Source organism: Bos mutus, chromosome 3 (assembly GCF_027580195.1).
Source record: "Bos mutus isolate GX-2022 chromosome 3, NWIPB_WYAK_1.1, whole genome shotgun sequence".
Lineage (NCBI taxonomy): Eukaryota > Metazoa > Chordata > Mammalia > Artiodactyla > Bovidae > Bos > Bos mutus.
Genome location: NC_091619.1, coordinates 4,437,534 through 4,454,922, shown reverse-complemented (window position 1 = coordinate 4,454,922; position 17,389 = coordinate 4,437,534). Strand labels below are relative to the sequence as shown.

The window sequence follows — 17,389 nt, the reverse complement described above, 5'->3', positions numbered from 1 at the left end:
CAATCTGTGGGGTTAATGCTTTGGTCAATCCCTTGGCTTCTCTTATGTCGGTGGGGAGGCTTTGGGGAGGCGATCACTTAAGTTCCTTCTGAGGGGTCTCTGGGGCTTCCCCGGTGGCTCAGACGGTAAAAACTGCCTGCAAGGCAGAAGACCTGGGTTTCATCCCTGAGTTGGGAAGATCCCCTGAAGAAGGGAATGGCTACCAGTATTCTTGCCTTTTATCTAATTCCCTACCTCAAAGGTAGAGATGTCTCATACTACCTAAGCTGTGTCCTCCAGCAAGCCCCTTCCCCACTCTGGGCCTCTGTTTTCTCATCTAGTGGATGAAGTATTTGGGCAGTACTGTCCTCTATTCTGGTCTTCTCCGATTCTGGCTCGAAAGCTGAGCCCCTCTGGGAAGTTGGGGAACTCAGCAAAACCCAAGGGAAGGCAGCAAGACTGGCCGGGGTGCAGGACTACTGGCTTGCTTTCCACCCACAAGGGCCTTGCCCTGGTTCCTCCTGGCCAGGTGCCTCCCTCTTTGAGCCACCCTGGGCCTTTCCTACCCCTCCCCCCACCTGGCCCCTCCCGTCACAGCCCCTTCCACACACTGCCAGGTAAAGCCTGCAGCTGATGATGGGATCCCACACCCCCCCAGGTCTTTCCCTTATTCCCTCCCTCTGTGGCGCCCATTAGCCAGCCCGAGCCGTGGGGGCGGCGGCTGCCTAGTCTCCGTGCCAGGCCCAGCCCCCGGAGACGCACCTGTTCTGACCTGCTGAGCAGGTTCCCAAGTTTCTGCCTTCGTTGTTGGCCACGGCGTGGGAAGCAGCTCTGGGGGAGCTCGGAGCTCCCGATTACGGCTTCTTGGGGGTAGCTACAGCTGAGTGGGTGCAAGGGGGCTGGGACCCCTAGCGGAGACCCCAGGGGGCAGGCAGGTGCGTCCCTGCCGGAGGACTCTGTAACTGCCTACCGTCTGGGTCGGTCCCTATCCAGCTCTCGAGCGGCTCCCAGGGAGACCTCGGTGGAACTTCAGAAACACTGGGCAGCTCTGCCTCCCGACCAATGCCTCTGTCCCTGGGAGCCGAGATGTGGGGTCCTGCGGCCTGGCTGCTGCTGCTGCTGCTCCTGGCGTCATTTACAGGTAGGACTTGCTTCAGGACCCTTGTTCCTGAGCCCAAGCCGACCAGGCACACACACACACACACATCCACACGCATGTACACGCGTGCACACATACACATTCCCTTCCTGTACTCTGAGCTGAGGAATCGGCCTCCCGCTTGCCTCTCCAGCTGCTACCAGGGCCCTCAGGAGAGCCACTGGAGCTCTTCTGTTTCATGTCCCTTTCCAGCCCCAGGCCAGGTCTCTGGGTCTGGGCTCCCTGACCACCTTAGCCAAAAGGCTGGAGCTGCCTCTGAGGGAAGAGATGTGGTAATCCAGTACAGGTGGCCAGGGAGGTGGAACTGGTGGGGACCCTTTTGCCCCAGGGTTTCGTAGAGATTCCCTCACCTACCCCCTGGGCTTCAGAATTGCTGACTGGGGCTGCAGCTGACTCAGGGCTGAGCTGGTTTCCCCAGTCATCAGGGTGTAGGATGCCTGATGTCCAGAGAATGGACAGGGTCTTTCTCTCCCCTCCTCTCTCCATGATGGCCCAGAACACCAGTTCTGTGGCACCTGTTGGGGGACTGTCGGGGAGCTGGAAGCTCTTTTCACTCTGGCCCCCCGTCTCTGAGCACACTATGAGGGGTGCTATTCCAAAGTAAGACGGCTACTTCCATGAGTGGAAGTGGGGCACCTTCTAGAGAGGGCATGGTCCTCTTTTCTTTATCCCTCGTCCTATTTTCTCAACTAGATGTCTTGGATCACTCCCGTCTAGCACTATGTACAGAAGATTAGAAATTATAGGAACTTATAATCTTCAGAGTGGGGGAGAGAGTGTGTGTGTGTGTGTCTGTAAGTGTGTGTATGCACAATGAAACCAGGGTAGGATACCTTAGGCTGTTCCCAAGGTAATGGACAACTGAGAAATCTTCCTGCTTAGAAAGACAGGGCCTCACCTACATACAACAGTTTGATTCCAAGTCCCAGGAGCAGTGGTGACGGAGCTGCAGTTGTCCAGCAGTGATTCTCCCTAACCTCCATCCCCACCTAAAGCTGTCAGGAGAAGAGTCAGACCTAGATGTGTGGATGGGTGGGGGCGGCTCTTGCTCTGATTTTCTAACAGAGGGGTCGTTGGCCCAGCCTCCAGCTGCAGGATACTGAGTTCTAAGCTCTGCCATCTCTCCCTCCCCTCCCCCCGCATCTTAATTCCCATCTTCCAGACAACTCTTCTCACTTGCTTAGGCCAACAGGGTGGGGCCTGGTTGCTGGGGCCAGGGCACTCAGCAGTCACTTTCCTGTAGGATCTACCCACACCTAAAGGATCTACCCACATCTAGAGAGTGGAGCCATGATGTCTCAGGACTCGGAAGGGATCAAAGAGAGCCAACTCCCTCAGGGAAGTTTCCAGGGAGAACTGAAAGAAATAGAAAGGCCAGCGAGATCTCAAGATTCCTCAGTGTTAGAAGCATAATGGGGGTTAGCGTCTTGGTCTTCCAACCCCTAAGTCATCGGAGCATAGCACCTCTGAGTGCTCACTAGGGAGAGCCAGGGCACTGGATGCTGGACACGTAACGCTTAGCAAGACATAGTCCCTGCCTTCTTTTTCCAGGACACAAAGCTGTTCTTTCTCAGAGAAGCCCATGGCAGGGACAGGAGACCCCTTATAGTTAGGGCATCACCCCAACCTTGTCTGGTGCCTGATGGACGGGTGCCGTGGCCAGGGAGGCAGCCTGGCTCCAGGGAAGCTGGCACCCAGGGAGCCACACTCAGCTGCTGTGACCTGCAGAGAGTGCTCTGCGGGCCAGAAGTCAGACCCCGGGTTCCCAGCCTGAGGAACAGGTGGGCCTACCTAACTGCCACCCCCATTCTGGCTCCCCTGTGGGCATCTCCTCAACGGCCCCCAGGAAACTGGAGTGTTCTTGTCTCTGAGAAAGCCTTGGACAGGAACCTTGGGAAATCAGGAGTTTTGGGTTCTGACCCCATTTCTGCAGTTAATTTGTTACACGACCTTGGGCCACTAAGAATCTAGACTTCAGGAGACCAAGAGGTAGGACCAGATGATCTATAAGGGCCTTCCAGCTCTGAGAGCCTGTGGCTGCGTGAACGTCCAGGCCCTGACTGAAGGAGGGTGCTGGGTGCTGGTAGAGGCAGTCCATCTGGCTATGGTGACAGAAGGGGGAAAGGTCCTGACCCCCTTTCTCAGCGGGGACCGGGGGTAGCTTTACCCTAGATACTGCCTTCTGCCCTGCACTGCTGCAGATCTGTGTCCCACCAAGTCCTGGGTCATTAGTGCTCTGAGCCCCAGGGCCCTGCCCCACCCCTGTTAGGGAGAGGAGCCCAGGCTGGGGAGGCACCCCAACAACCACAGCTCTTTGTCTCTCCTTAATGGGATGAATTTCCGGGTGAGGTCTCCTCCCTTCTCCTTCCCATCTCCTGCCCTGGGGCTGAGGGACCCAAATCTGTAGATACCCTGCCAGTAGGGTCCTAGTTCCTAATCTTTGCGTCCAACTGAGCCCTACAGGACCCCAGAGAACACAGGGTTCTCTGAATTCTGAAGTCTGGCCTCTGAGGGTTAGGATCAGCTTTCTGTCTGAAGTTAGTTTTCTAGAAAGGGAGGGACCCCATCCCTTTCTCTACTCCTATTTACAGAGGTGGGGGCAGGCCCTTTTCTGAAGGACCTACCCAAACCCCAGGGGAAGCCCAGAAAGGGAGGCAAGCATCCCTGCCCAAGGTGGGGAGCGCTAGGAGGATCCCAGGGAAGCCCTGTGGCCCCCAGTGACCTTAGTCCAACGCCAGTGTTTCAGGGAGCTGGGCCAAGGGGACCCCAGCCACAGAGATGGTAGTAAGAGATTCATAGTAGAGTCCACGGTCCCAGCCTCTAGACCTCAGCCTCGGGATCCTGGGGCCCTCCTAGCAGGATGAAGGGAGGTCAGCCATGGTGGGAGCAAGCCTAGTGAAGAGAGAATGCCTGGGCCTTCTGGACTCCCAAACTTGCCCTTCTGCTGACCAAAGTCTAGGCAGACAGAAGGGATGGGGTGGGGTGGGGAGCTGAGTCAGGAGGGAAGGGAGGAGAGAAGCCTAGGGGCTGAATCTGGGAACAGAATCTAAACTGAGAAGGTCAAGTTCAGAACTGGGGTCCAGCCACAGAGCTGGAGGAGGAGGGCTGTGCCTGAGGGGGAGGGGACAAGACCACTTTTTCACTGGACAGGGAGCCTCAGGCTTCAGATGCTTTCCCCACAGTTCTCAGGCCACCCCCCACACACACCCCCTTGCCTTTAAAACTGGTTGGCTGTCCTGAGAGCTGGGTTGAGGCTGTGATTTGGGGTGGGGCAGAGCTGGCCACACTTGCAGGGGTGGGGGAGGGGTGGCTGGCTGGCAGGATTGGGGAGGGGGTTAGGATCCCAGGGGTTTGGGAGAAGTTGAATTCTGGGTCTCCCACCCACAGTGTGGCTGTTGTGGTGACTCAGCCAGGCTCAGACTCTGGCTCCGGGGGGTTTAGGGGACTTATCTGTGCTGGGAGCCGTGTCTGGGCCGGAGCCGGGGCTGCCTCAAGGCCCATCCTCCCCCATTGTTCTCACCTCCCTTTGTGATTGGTGTGGCCCCCCTCCCCAGACACTAATCTGTGGTGGGCGCTTTGCCCGGGTTGGGAAGCTCTCACTAAGCTGAGGGGCTTAGGACAATGGAGGGTAAGCAAGGGAGGTGGAGGAAGGCAGAGAGAGAATCTGCTGGTTTTCAAAGTTCCAAGGCCAAGGTTATGGGGCAGAGGGAAGGATGGAAGGAAAAAAAGTTGGGTTGTTTATATGAACGGTCCTGAATAAGGGGCTTCAGGGGTCCCTTCCCAGGTCCTTTCTTACCCCAAACTCACCCACACATTCCAGCTCTTTCTTGGGGAGGCTGCTGTTGTGGGGTGAGGAGAGGCAAGAGTTAACAAAGGAGAATGAGACCCTAGACAGCCCAGCCCGCTCCCCCTAGCCCCAGGTAGGATCCCCCTCCTCCTTCCCAGCAAACCTCCACCAGACAACCCTCACCCCAGGCCTGCAGCGAGAGCTGGTTTTTCTGGTGGCGGCAGCAGCAGAGACCTGACAGAGATTCCCAGGGAGAGGCCTCCTTGAGGGGCCAGAGGTACTGGGGGGGCCTGGGGCGTGACTGGAGGGGCTGAGAAAGGTGGGGGTCCTTCCAGTAGGAACCTGAGGAGCAAGGGTAGAGAGCTTTTGTTTTGTTCTGTGGGGTAGTCCTTGATGACAATTTCCCATCACCCCAGAGGGACAGTGACCTCATCTCTGGGTCCCTCTGCCTGAGATGAATCTGCCTCAAGTCTGGGGTGAGGAGGGGAGGGGTGCCTGGGCGACACTCCAGTGGGTGCAGAGACAAAGGCCCCGAGCCACACACCACTGACCAAAGGCAGCTGAGACAGACAACTATGCGGAAGCTAAGAGAAACCAACATGAAAATATTTACTATGTGTGCGCATTACAGACATGCCTTTTCAAGCCTTGCTCTGATTCTGACAAGCACACATGCACTCCTGAAGAGAAAAAGTGGACACATATATGTGGGAAACACCCCCAAGTTCATGAGAAGAGGCAGCCTCTCCTGCATGTGAACCAGAACTGAGACTCACCAGGCCCTCACCCAAAGACGGACACCAGACACATAGAGCTCACACTGCCTCCCTTCCTCCTCCTCCTAGACCCACCTCCAGGACCCCACTGTGTGCCCCTAGATGCCCCCAGATCTAGATGCCCCTAGATGCAGCGTGGATGCTGACGGAGAAAGCCTCTGCAGAAAGGAAGCCACCTGCCGGAGAGATGCAGGAGAGCTGCCACTGCCAGCCTCAGTCTCCCCTCCGGAGATCAGAGGCCAGGCCTCACGCAGAGAGGAGAGCTGGGGCACAGGGTAGGGAGAAGGCAGCCAGCCCAGGCCGGGAACGGAGGGCCTGTCTGGGAGCAGGTGGGGTACACAGAGGGCAGGGCCCCAAAGAGGCCCGTGGGGGCCTGGCCAGGGGTGGGGGAGGACCAGGGCAGGGATCCCGTCCGGCCAGTCGGGCCTGTTCTCTGCCTTGCGCAAGGTGGTGGCTGGTGGCGGCTGTGGCTAGGCTGGCTGTGCAGCAGCGGCTGAATCACCAAGGCTCCTGACCAGCGTCCTGGTGCTCCCAGGAGGAGGGGAGGGGAGGGTCAGAGGGAGGGGCGCTCAGCCAGCAGAGTCCACCAGCCTCAGCAAACAGTCTGCAGCAGAAGGGTCCGTGGGCTTGGCCTGGCCACTACATGCCCGCAGGGTGACCTCACCAGGCAGGCGGTGTGTCTCCTTTGCTCTGGTGACATCATCATGCTGACGCCGGGCGGGCACTGGGTGGGGGAGAGAAGGAGGAGGCAGTGCTGGTCTGCCCTACCCTGGGAGTCTCAGCTTCTGGGTCTGCCTACTGGGCCCAAGTTCTCTTGTCCTTCTCTTGCAGCCTGTGTGTGTGTGTGTGTGTGTGTGTGTAAGTGAAGGAGGGTGTTGCTCAAGCTGAGATGCTCCCAGTAAATAGTGAATTTAGGACAATGGAGAGATGTGGGAGAGACCCAGAAGGGACTTTCCAGTTTTACTGGGTTCCTCATCCTGCAAAGTTTGGGTTTATCACTTGGTATCATGGGGATCATGGAGCCACAGGTAGGGATGTGGAGGATCGGACTCAGACATGTGCTAGGGACTCGATGCATGTTGTACGCTAAGAAGGTATTTTTGGTGGGGAAATGTGATTAGCAGTGGGAGGGGCTAGTTGCTTGACAAGTATAGGAATGAGGATGCCATCTGACATTGTTCCAGAAGTAGGCTTTGGAAGGGTTTGAGTGTCTCCTAGTGGAGCAGGGCTTGGATTCCCTGTGACCTGCATGGACATTGGGATTAGAAGCAGGGGAAGTACCAGGAAGTCCCAATCTCAAGCCCACCTTCAGCCCTTCCTTGGCAGCCCTGCTCCCTCTGGTGCCAGGAGGAGGTGCCTGGGAGGGGTGACAGGTGGTTAGCTGGACTCCTTGGCTGGGCTGGGTGGGACCAACATCAGCTTGGGCAGGTCAGGGCCCTGGTATCTGGCCCTTCAGGTCTGTCCCGTCCCATTCGGGCCCTCCCAGCTCCCAACAGCACCCTCCCTCCCTCTTCCCGTTTGCAGGGCCGTGGGACCCTTCCTCTGTCCCATGCTCTGCCTCACTGGGACCCTCTGGCCACTCTAGTGGGGCTTCATTTTCTCCCCCCATGTCTGATTCCCTCCACCCTCTACTTTCACCCTAGGTCCAGTCTGGAGGTACTCCCTTTGGCAGAGAACCCAGCTAGCTAGCCTATTGTGTCTCCACCCTAAGGTTGCCATGCTAAACCCCTCCCTGCCCAACCCAACCAAAGACTGCACATTCCTCCTCATTCTACCCTTTCCTTCTTCCGCCTGTCTCTCACATTCATTCATTCATCCACTCATCCACTCATTCAGTCAGTCAATAAATAATAATTGAGTACCAGTTATATGCCAGGAATGCAGACCACTGAGCACTGAATCAGAAGCCATGTTTGCATATGTGATGTGAGATCCAGTTTATACCCTTGAGGTTCTCAGTCTGGTGGAAGAGGCAGACGAGAAAACAGCAAATACAATCTGTGGTATCAACAAATGCAGTCAGTCTGTAATGGGTCAACGCAGGATGCTAGAGAGAGAACGGAGGAAGGGCAATCACCCGGCCTCAGGTGGGGGTGGGGGAAGGGAGGACTCCGGGAGGAAGTGATGTCTAAGCAGAGTCTTTAAGGATGAGTAGGAGTCACCCAGACGGTGATGAGTAGGAGCTACCAGACATAGGGAGGAGGGCGTTCCAGGCAGGATCACAGCATGAGCAAGGTGAAGGCCAGCAGGCTGTGTGAAGTGCTGGCCAGAGGTAGGAGCTTTGAACTTTGGGGAATTACTGGACATGGATCCCCAGGCAAGGCGCTCTCACCATTCCAGAGAGCCTTCATTCTGCCCGCAGCCCTCTGCCCCCAGCCCTGTTTCATGCACTTTATTCCACAACTTCAAATCTCCTTCTTCCCAGCCTCGAGCTTCTCTGGCCCTACCTCCCTCATAAGTTACTCATTCTAGAAACCTAGGAGTTGTCTTTTGAGCCTTTCCTCTTTCTGGTCAGTGAGCAAGCCCTGCTGAGCTTCTCCTGGAACTGTCCCCTCCTCTTGGCAGCACCGTGCAGGATGCCAGCAGGGTCCTAATGTGTCTCCTGCCCTCAGTCTCTCTTTCCAGTCCGGGGGCACACGACCACTGGCTTAATGCTCTAGTGACTCCATATTTCCCCTGGCCAAATCTGAATTCCTTTGCCTGGTGTGGAAGGTCCTGGTTGATTTTGCTGTGACCAGATGTCCCACTCCCACTCAACACACACGCCTTGCCTTAGTGTGTCCTCTCCTCTTGGCTTCCTGAACCAGCCAGACTCTCCACCTCCCTGGGGTTTGCCCACCTTGGGCCCTTACCTGGGATCCCTTTCCAGTTCTCACCCCTCCTGATTCTACCCACCTCATGCATGAGGCCCTCCTACCTGAATCAGGACCACTGTGACTAGCCTATCCCATAACTAACCTGCAACACACCACTAACCACTAAATAAGAAACCATCACACATATTTCCATAGATGTTTCCATACATATCTCTTCCCCAGAAGGACTCAGATTCTTTAAGTGCAGGACATGCATCTTTCTTTGCTGATAAGGCTACATGATAGATCTCCCTGAGGGCTTCATACTGTTCCTTATCAATGCACATAACACTCACCTTTCAACCCTGGTCCCCACCTCCAGTCCTCTGCTTCTGGTTCATGGTCCTAACCCTGTTATGTATCTGTCCTGACCTCTTCCCTCTGGGCCTCTGACCCTGGGCCTTTCTACCTTCAATGACTTGCTCATTCCTGTCTCTGAGTCTTGGTTCATGCCATTCCTCCCACATAGCATACCTTCTTCTCTCTGGGAACCCAGGTCTTTCATCCTCTTATCTTCAAACCATGAAAAGAATGTTCCAAAGTGCCTGTTGGGATGGACCCTTCCTACACCACGTGCCTCATCCCAGACACCAACTCTTCTCGACCCTTGCCTTGGCTCCTGGTCACTTTCTGAAAGCATTCTCTTCCCCTCTCTTGGTAGGTTAAGCCTTCTGTGAAAGTCTGTCCATGGCTTCCAGGTCTTTGTGGCATAAAATGCATTTCCCTGAGCTCCCAGAGGGCAGAGGCTGGGTCTCTTCTCCTGTTGTAGCTGCCCACCTTACAACTGCTCAGGATAGGATCCAGGGCTGAGAGAGGGTGTGACTCTTCCATATACCATCTGTGTGGCCTTAGGCAAGTCACTTCCTCTCTCTGGGTCTCAGTTTCCTCATCTGTTAAAGGGCGATAATAACACCTACCTCTTGGGAATGGTTTGTGGATCTAATGAGGTAATGGACTAAACGCGCTTTGCAAGCATAAAATGCTCCAGGAGTTCTGGGCTGCTTTTGCTGACATTATCATTATGAATAAGTGTTCCCCAGCTCTGGCAGCGCCCCTAATCCTGGCTGCTTCTGTCTGCCCTCTGCAGGTCAGCGCCTTGCTGGTGAGCTGGAGACCTCGGACCTGGTGACTGTGGTGTTGGGCCAGGATGCCAAGCTGCCCTGCTTCTACCGAGGGGATCCGGGCGAGCAGGTGGAGCAGGTGGCATGGGCTCGCGTGGATGCGGGCGAGGGCGGCGGGGAACTGGCACTGCTGAACTCCAAATACGGGCTGCACGTGAGCTCAGCCTACGAGGGCCGCGTGGAACAGCCGCCGCCCCCACGGAACCCCCTGGATGGTGCGGTACTGCTGCGCAATGCGGTGCAGGCTGACGAAGGCGAGTACGAGTGTCGCGTCAGCACCTTCCCTGCTGGAAGCTTCCAGGCGCGGCTGCGGCTCCGCGTTTTGGGTAAGTGAGGCCAGTTGCCAGAGACGCCAGAACCTCAGGCCCTGGGTATTGGAGGGCAGAGCCAGAGGCAGGGGGATGCAGAGATGAATGGGGTGGGGTCGAAACAGGAAGAGGGGGGTCCTGTGGGACTGAGAGAGCTTCATTTAGCCCATCCACCCCCACCCCAATCCAGAGATTGTTTTCAGGTGACCCCAAAAGCTTGATATGGCTTGATCAGCCTTGGGGAAGAATCCATTTATTAGGCTGGTCTTCCTTCTATGGACCTGAAATCTCCCTCTTGGTTACTCTCACCCTCTGCAGTGAGATGATACAGCCTTCTCTCTTCTGCACAACAAACAGCCTCTCCACTAGATGTGGAGCTCTGTCATGCCTCACTCAAATCTCTTCTTCAAGCTAAATTTACTAGTTTCTGCAACAGTTCTACCAGACACACTCATTCAGAGCCTCCCTCATCCTCCTGGGCTCCATTTAAAATACTGGGCCTAGACATGGACACACAGGCCCAGCTCTGCCCACAGTGGCTGTGCATGACCAGTGGGGCTCATGCCTTCCCTGATCCTGACCTTCAGGGATCCACAATTGCCTTGTAAACCACCTCTTGGCACTGTGGACTCTCATCGTCAACGGATGCCCTGGACTTATGGTCAAGTCAAGTCTTTTCCATTCTGGGCTTGAACTGTTAATGTTATGAAGATAAAAATAAAGACCTTCATAGCTTTCCTTTATCCACATGAAATTTAGTAATACCAGCCATAGTAAAAAAACCTGAGTGTGAATCTTGGCTTCACCACCCCATAGCTAATGATCTGGACTGAATCATTTAACCTCCCTGAGCTTCAGTTTCTTCAGCTATGAAATAAGGATAATAATACATACTTCATGTTTGTTGACAGGATTAAAAGAAATAACGTTTGTAAAGTGTTGCGCACAGTACTGGGCACATAGTCAGTGCTTTAAAAATAGTGGCTATTACTATTATTATAATATAGATGTTATCTTGTTAGTTTTTAAATTACCTCATTATTTTTATTAAAAAAATGACCCATACTCATTGTAAATAATTCAAACAGTGGAGAAAGGTACAAAGTCAGTTGAAATTCTACCACTCATTTGACATCTCTGTTGATAATATAAAAGAAGAAAAAACTAGACTGAACTGGGATGGGGTGGGGCCTCCTAACCGGGGTTGTGAAGATGATGATCTCCGCCTCCTCTTATCTGCAGTGCCTCCCTTGCCCTCGCTGAATCCTGGTCCGCCTCTAGAAGAGGGCCAGGGCCTGACACTGGCAGCCTCCTGCACGGCAGAGGGCAGCCCGGCCCCCAGCGTTACCTGGGACACAGAAGTCAAGGGCACAGCATCCCACCGCTCCTTCACACACTCCCGCTCAGCTGCCGTCACTTCAGAATTCCATCTGGTGCCCAGCCGCAGCATGAATGGACAGCCACTTACCTGCGTGGTATCCCACCCTGGCCTGCTCCAGGACCAACGGATCACCCACATCCTCCAAGTGGCCTGTGAGTACTTGGGTAGGGCACCCCCATGGGCTCCAGGAAGATGGGTGAGATCCTGAGAGACCCTGAGGCCCGCCAGTCTGGCCAGCCTGGATCCTACAGGGCATGCTGTGTGGCCAAGAGAGCACCAGTCCAAGGTGTAACACCTGGAGCCCATCCCAGATGACCTTGGCAAATCACTCCCTGACCTTCAGAGTCCTCCTGCTTACAAAGGAGCTTGCCCTGTTTTACAGGTTTCGGGGAGGTCAGATATAAATATGGAATTGAAAGAATTTTGTGAAATAGTTTAGGATTTGAAGACAGATGGACTTGGAATGCACCCTAGTTCTGCTATTTACCAGCTGTTACTCAGTCAAGATTCATTTTCTTCGTTAGCAGAAGGAGAGTAATTATATCAACTTTACAGGGTCCTGATGGGAATTAGAAACCACAAATGCAAAGCCTCTCACACGGCGCTTAGTGTATGGATGGTGCCAGGTCAATGGCAGATGTTGTTTTCCTGGCATTAGACTTCACGCCTCTGTGAGGGATGGTACTGGTTTCTACTCATACTAACATAGCATTTGGCACAAAGTAGGTCCTCAACATATGTTTGTTAAAGAAATGAACGAGCCGGAAATTCCCTGGTGGCCCAGTGGTTAGGACTGCACTATTTCCTTGCCGAGGACCTGGGTTTGATCCTTGATCTGGGAAAGTAAGATCCCACAAGCTGTGCTGCACAGTCAGGGAAAATAAAAAAGAAATGAAGGAACTAGGAGGATGGTTAAACCTTTGAAGAATCAGGGAGGGGTTTTGCTGAGCACCTGTTCTGTGACTGGCACTATGCTAGGGCCCACAGGGGATTCAAAAGGTGTTGCCACGCTGCTATGCAGAGGAACGTATAGGCTCGCTGCACAGGTAAACCAGCGTGGACTCTCTGAACTCAGGGGACAGAGCTGTCAGCAGAGTGGGGCTGGGCTAGGTTGGGCCACAGATGGGAAGGACAGGAAAGGGCAGGGAGAGGCCATTCCAGGCAGGGTGAGGCCCGGGGCCGGGGGTCTTCGAGGAAGAGCATCACTCCCATTCTCTCTCCTCCCACCTTTCATTCCAGTCCTTGCGGAAGCCTCTGTGAGGGGCCTTGAAGACCGAAAGCTGTGGCAGGTTGGCAGAGAAGGGGCTATGCTCAAGTGCTTGAGTGAAGGGCAGCCCCCACCCTCGTACAACTGGACACGGTAAGGGCCAAGCTTGAGACTGGGATCCTTCCCTCGGGAACAACACGTACTCATCACAAACTGGGGCAATATACTCTGAGACCCAAATAAATTGGGTCACATGTTCAGACCAATACAAGAATACGCATGGTCACCAAACATTATTATTGGCTTACACCAGGGAGTGTGGGATACATGGCGATGCGTAGGGAGTTAGCTAATAAGTGCTTGGCTTTTTCCCTTAACTTTAAAATTATGGAATATAATACAGTATTTAAATGTTAACACTTTTTATGTAAGTGCCTCAAGTGGATAAGACAAAAAGATACAGCTGACTGTGACTGTTGTTAAAGCACCACTTTTATAACCGCTGTCACATTGCCAGCACCTTAGAAGCACCCTCCCATCTCTGCTAGTTCCCTGGCTTTTTTCCAGGGTCTGAGATGTCCAGAGAATCAGGGAGAGGGTCAGGGGAACATGTGTGTGAGCCCATGACAGGCATGCTCTCACATATGAGCGGATGAGCCATGTATGTGGCCTTGTGCCTGGGGCTCTGTTCATGTACCCTACCATGCGATGTCAGGGGTATGGGGGCATGCAGTCACATTTTTCCAAGTGCATCTGAGCCCAAATAGGAATGGAAAGTCCTGTCGTACGGACTTTATGCCATGTGGACCTGGTGCTCAGTGCTGAGTGACGTGATGCCCACAGGAGCATGTGAGATGGTGTGCGTGTGGATCTTCCCCGAGTGCGTGTGGGGGTGCCCAGGTCAGGCTGGGCGGCAGGGAGAAGGGGCCTCTGCCTAGACCTGCCTAGAGGAGGGAGGGGCACCGTGGGAACAGCCGGTGGCTCTGGGTGACGTCATGGGGGAGGGAGGTGGAGAGCTGCCTGGGCACGTTGGATGTGGCAGCCTCAGCCCGCCCATCAGCTTCCCTGTCCTCCAGGCTGGACGGGCCTCTGCCCAGTGGGGTACGAGCAGAAGGAGACACCCTGGGCTTCCCCACACTGACCCCTGAGCACAGTGGCACATACGTCTGCCGTGTCAGCAATGCACTCTCCTCAAGGGATTCTCAGGTGGTGGTGGATGTTCTTGGTAAGCACGGGGGCAAAGGCTGGGACCTGGGCCAGGGGCCTGGTGGGGTCAACGGGAAGCAAGACAGAGTGAACTGGGAGAGTGTTTATTTGGAGGGGTCGGGACTGTGTGTATTTCTCAGAGGTCAGGCTGAGGGGGTGGTCTGGGATGTGTCTCGAGCGGACAGGGTGGGGCGGGCCGGAGATCTGGACGTCTGCCTTAGAGCGCGGCCTGCCCCCAGCAGACCCCGAGGACGCCCCCGGGAAGCAGGTGGACCTCGTGTCGGCCTCCGTGGTGGTGGTGGGCGTGATCGCCGCGCTCTTGTTCTGCCTTCTCGTGGTGGTCGTGGTGCTCATGTCCCGATACCATCGGCGCAAGGCCCAGCAGATGACCCAGAAATAGTGAGTACTGGCCCCTCCCGGGCGGGTGAGGTCAGCGGGGAGCAGAGAGGAGACAAGCAGGAGGTGGGCCAGGACTGAGGAGCGAGAGGAGGAGCTTGTGGACCAGAGGTAGGCAGAGTCTCCTGGGAGGTGAGAAAGACCTGGGGGCCTGGACCGCAGCTGGGTGAGGGGAGCCACGCTGCCCGAGTGAGGGCAGATCCACATGCGAGGGTGTCACACGCACGGGCACATACACGGCACCAGGCACACACACTCTGCAGCCACACCGCCACCTGCAGCCACGCGCTCACACTTGCAGGGACGGCCCAGTGCCCACACCCTCCAGCCCCAGCTCATAGAGGCGCCGCCAGCCTAGGTTGGCCTTGGGAGGCTACCACTACCCTCAGCTCCTGACGAGGGGGTGTCTTCCCAGTGAGGAGGAGCTGACCCTGACCAGGGAGAACTCCATCCGGAGGCTGCATTCCCATCACTCGGATCCCAGAAACCAGGTGTGTGCGCCAGGGTCGCGGGTGTTCATGGGGCTGGGGCCCCTCTGCAGGTCAGAAGCGTAGGAGGGTTGCACTGGGGGGAAGTGGCGGGGTGGGCAGCGCTTCTTTGGGTCTGCTGGCTCACTTAGAAAGCCCTCTTCATCACTGGCCTCGAGGTCGCTCTGGGAAGCCATGGTTAGCACTGGTGTCAGGGTGGGCTCAAGGTCAGGGTGGGGGAATGAGGATGTCTGTGGGGCGGGGGAAGGTGACTAGGGAGGCGCCTGAGCCCCGTCCTGACTCCTCCCCGTGTCCGGGCCCTGCAGCCGGAGGAGAGTGTAGGGCTGAGAGCCGAGGGCCACCCCGATAGTCTCAAGGACAACAGTAGCTGCTCTGTGATGGTGAGGCCCCCGGCCCCACCGGTGTCCCCAGCACTCTGCTCAGGCCCCTCTCCCGGCCCCCGATGTGGTGCGTCAGCAGCCCCTCCACCAGCCCCCTTGCTGAGACTCATGCTGCCCGCCTGCCTCCCCCCACACCCCCAGCTATGCCCTTACGCCTTCGTTCTCTAGTTGCCCCTTCCCCACACCTAACATTCACTCCTGTCCATCGCTGAGCCGCTGAGCAACCGTAACCCCTGCTTGTGCCTGACCTCTGGCCCCACTGTGCCCCAGCCAGCCCCCTTACGCGTGGCCGCCCGGCCCAGGCTCCTGACTCGCCCCCTGCCCTTGGTCTCCAGAGTGAAGAGCCGGAGGGCCGCAGTTACTCCACGCTGACCACAGTGAGGGAGATTGAAACGCAGACCGAGCTGCCGTCTCCAGGCCCTGGGCGGGCAGAGGAGGAGGAGGATCGGGATGAAGGCATCAAGCAGGCCATGAACCATTTTGTTCAGGAGAACGGGACCCTGCGGGCCAAGCCCACGGGCAATGGCATCTACATCAACGGGCGGGGGCATCTGGTCTGACCCAGGCTTGCCTCCGTCCCCTAAGCCTGGCTCCCTCTGCTGACAGGGAAGCCTTCAGCTCATCCCCAGGGGGGCCTCCCTACACACTCTTTTCTTGAGGAAGATGCTCCCCATCCCACTGACTGCTTGATCTCCAGTCCTTCCAGTCCTTCCGTTGGAAAATGGAAGGGCTCTGCTGGTTGAGTCCCTCCCACAGTGTGTGCAGGTCGCTGTGTGTGCATGTGTCCTTGTTTGAGTGTGTGCTGCGTGTGTGTGCAGGGGTGACTGTGCCCGTGGTGTGCGTCATGCTGTCACAAGTGAGCTGTGGTACGTGTGTCACCCAGTTCGGTGGCAATATGGGGGGTACGTCACGGGGATGGGCTTGTGTGTCGTGCGGCCGTGGGACCTTTGCCTGTAAAATGCAGGTGTTTTCCTCAGACCCCAGAGCAGTATTAATGATGCAGATGTTCGAGGCGGGAGGTGGAGACTTTGGCCAGATCCAGGTGTGCGGGCATAGCTGGAGCTGGAATCTGGCCTCCTGAGTTGGGGAGCAGGGCTCCCACCACTTGGGACCCGCTGGGGCAAGTGTGAAGCGGTGGCCGGGGTTCGCCGGAAGCTCAAACTGCCCTCTGGTGGTCTCTAGCCCTGTTGCATGTACATATTTTCTGTAAATAAGCCTGCACAGGGGAGCTTCTTTAAGGAATATTGCCCCAAACTCATTAAGAGAAAAGACTTTTTAAAAAACTTTGGACTCATCTGGATGTTTATCGTTACAAGGATTGCTTAAAGAGTCATCAGCCTACATAGGAATCCAGGAAAGCTAGGCCTTGCTCGGCCTGACCCCGGGAGGTTAATTCCTATGGTTCAAGGTGCTCCTTCTGAGTCATCTTAGTCTGGACAGCCTTCTGGGAAGGAGACTAAGATCTGATGGAGTTTGGAGGCGCGTGTGCCCCACAGTTACTGGTAACGGGAGGACAAGTAAGGTCCTTGGCCCTAGCGGTTCCTCGGCTCTTCCTCTAGGCTCATGGTTTCTTAGTTGCGTGCACAGGTGTTTGTGGTCCCGTGGTGAGGGGGTCACTAGGACTTGGTGACAAGGGCTCCTGGTTTAGTCATGGTGTAGGGGACAGAGAATAGTGATAATAGAACCAGGGAGGGTGGGAGTTCAAGTGAGGTGAAGGAGCTACTGGCAGCAAGAATATCCCCTTTTCCCCAGGGGTCTCCGGGTCACTAACTTGGGGCTCTTCCAGCAGTTTCGCTGGGTGGGGGCTGGGATTAGATGAGGTCCTTTTTTGCCTGCCTGATCCAAATACATTCAACCAGGATACCTAGATTTAGTGCCAAACCCTGTTCAGCCTGAACTCTGCTGGATTTCTGACCAAAGGAGGGTCTCTCATCCCCTGCTCTCCAGCCACCCAGGACTTTGCATGTGGAACCTGAAGATAATGGAATTCTAGTATGTACATTTTGTGTAAATATGTGCATAGTTGTACATAAATGATATTCTGTTTTTAAATAAACAGATAAAACCTGTTCTTTCTGGTTCCTGTCTTGCTCCCTGAATGGTGTAAATCCTGAATACTGAATACTCTTCTGTCTCAGCACATCTTCCCTGTGCTTGCAAGTTGGGGAGGAGCTAGGATGCCTGCAACTGGGAGGGACAGGGGGAGAGGAATGGTCTTCACCAGACCTTGAGCCATCTCTGAGAGTCCCCAGGTAGGACAGTGGAAAGGAAGACCCCTTCCAGGACAGGCAGTAATTCACTTGGGCAGTATTTTATATCTTATCTTTTACTGGAATCTTACTACAA

The 17,389-nt window shown here is 55.5% G+C and overlaps 1 protein-coding gene across 4 annotated transcripts in view; it reads left to right on the top strand.

The window, feature by feature from the left end:
• NECTIN4 (nectin cell adhesion molecule 4) overlaps positions 1-17,114 on the top strand; it is a 28,167-nt gene extending 11,053 nt beyond the window's left edge. The window contains exons 2-10 of one of the 4 annotated variants that reach the window (XM_070366252.1): positions 973-1,120; positions 9,644-10,003; positions 11,228-11,518; positions 12,606-12,726; positions 13,650-13,798; positions 14,022-14,178; positions 14,591-14,666; positions 14,969-15,043; positions 15,379-17,114. In XM_070366252.1, the coding sequence (XP_070222353.1) occupies positions 1,042-1,120; positions 9,644-10,003; positions 11,228-11,518; positions 12,606-12,726; positions 13,650-13,798; positions 14,022-14,178; positions 14,591-14,666; positions 14,969-15,043; positions 15,379-15,603 (1,533 nt within the window). In that variant the 5' untranslated portion in view covers positions 973-1,041 and the 3' untranslated portion in view covers positions 15,604-17,114. Of the gene's footprint in view, positions 1-670; positions 1,121-9,643; positions 10,004-11,227; positions 11,519-12,605; positions 12,727-13,649; positions 13,799-14,021; positions 14,179-14,590; positions 14,667-14,968; positions 15,111-15,378 lie in introns of those variants that run through there. The other 3 variants (XM_070366267.1, XM_005909194.3, XM_070366258.1) reach the window with 3 other exon arrangements.
• The last annotated feature ends 275 nt before the right edge of the window (positions 17,115-17,389 follow it).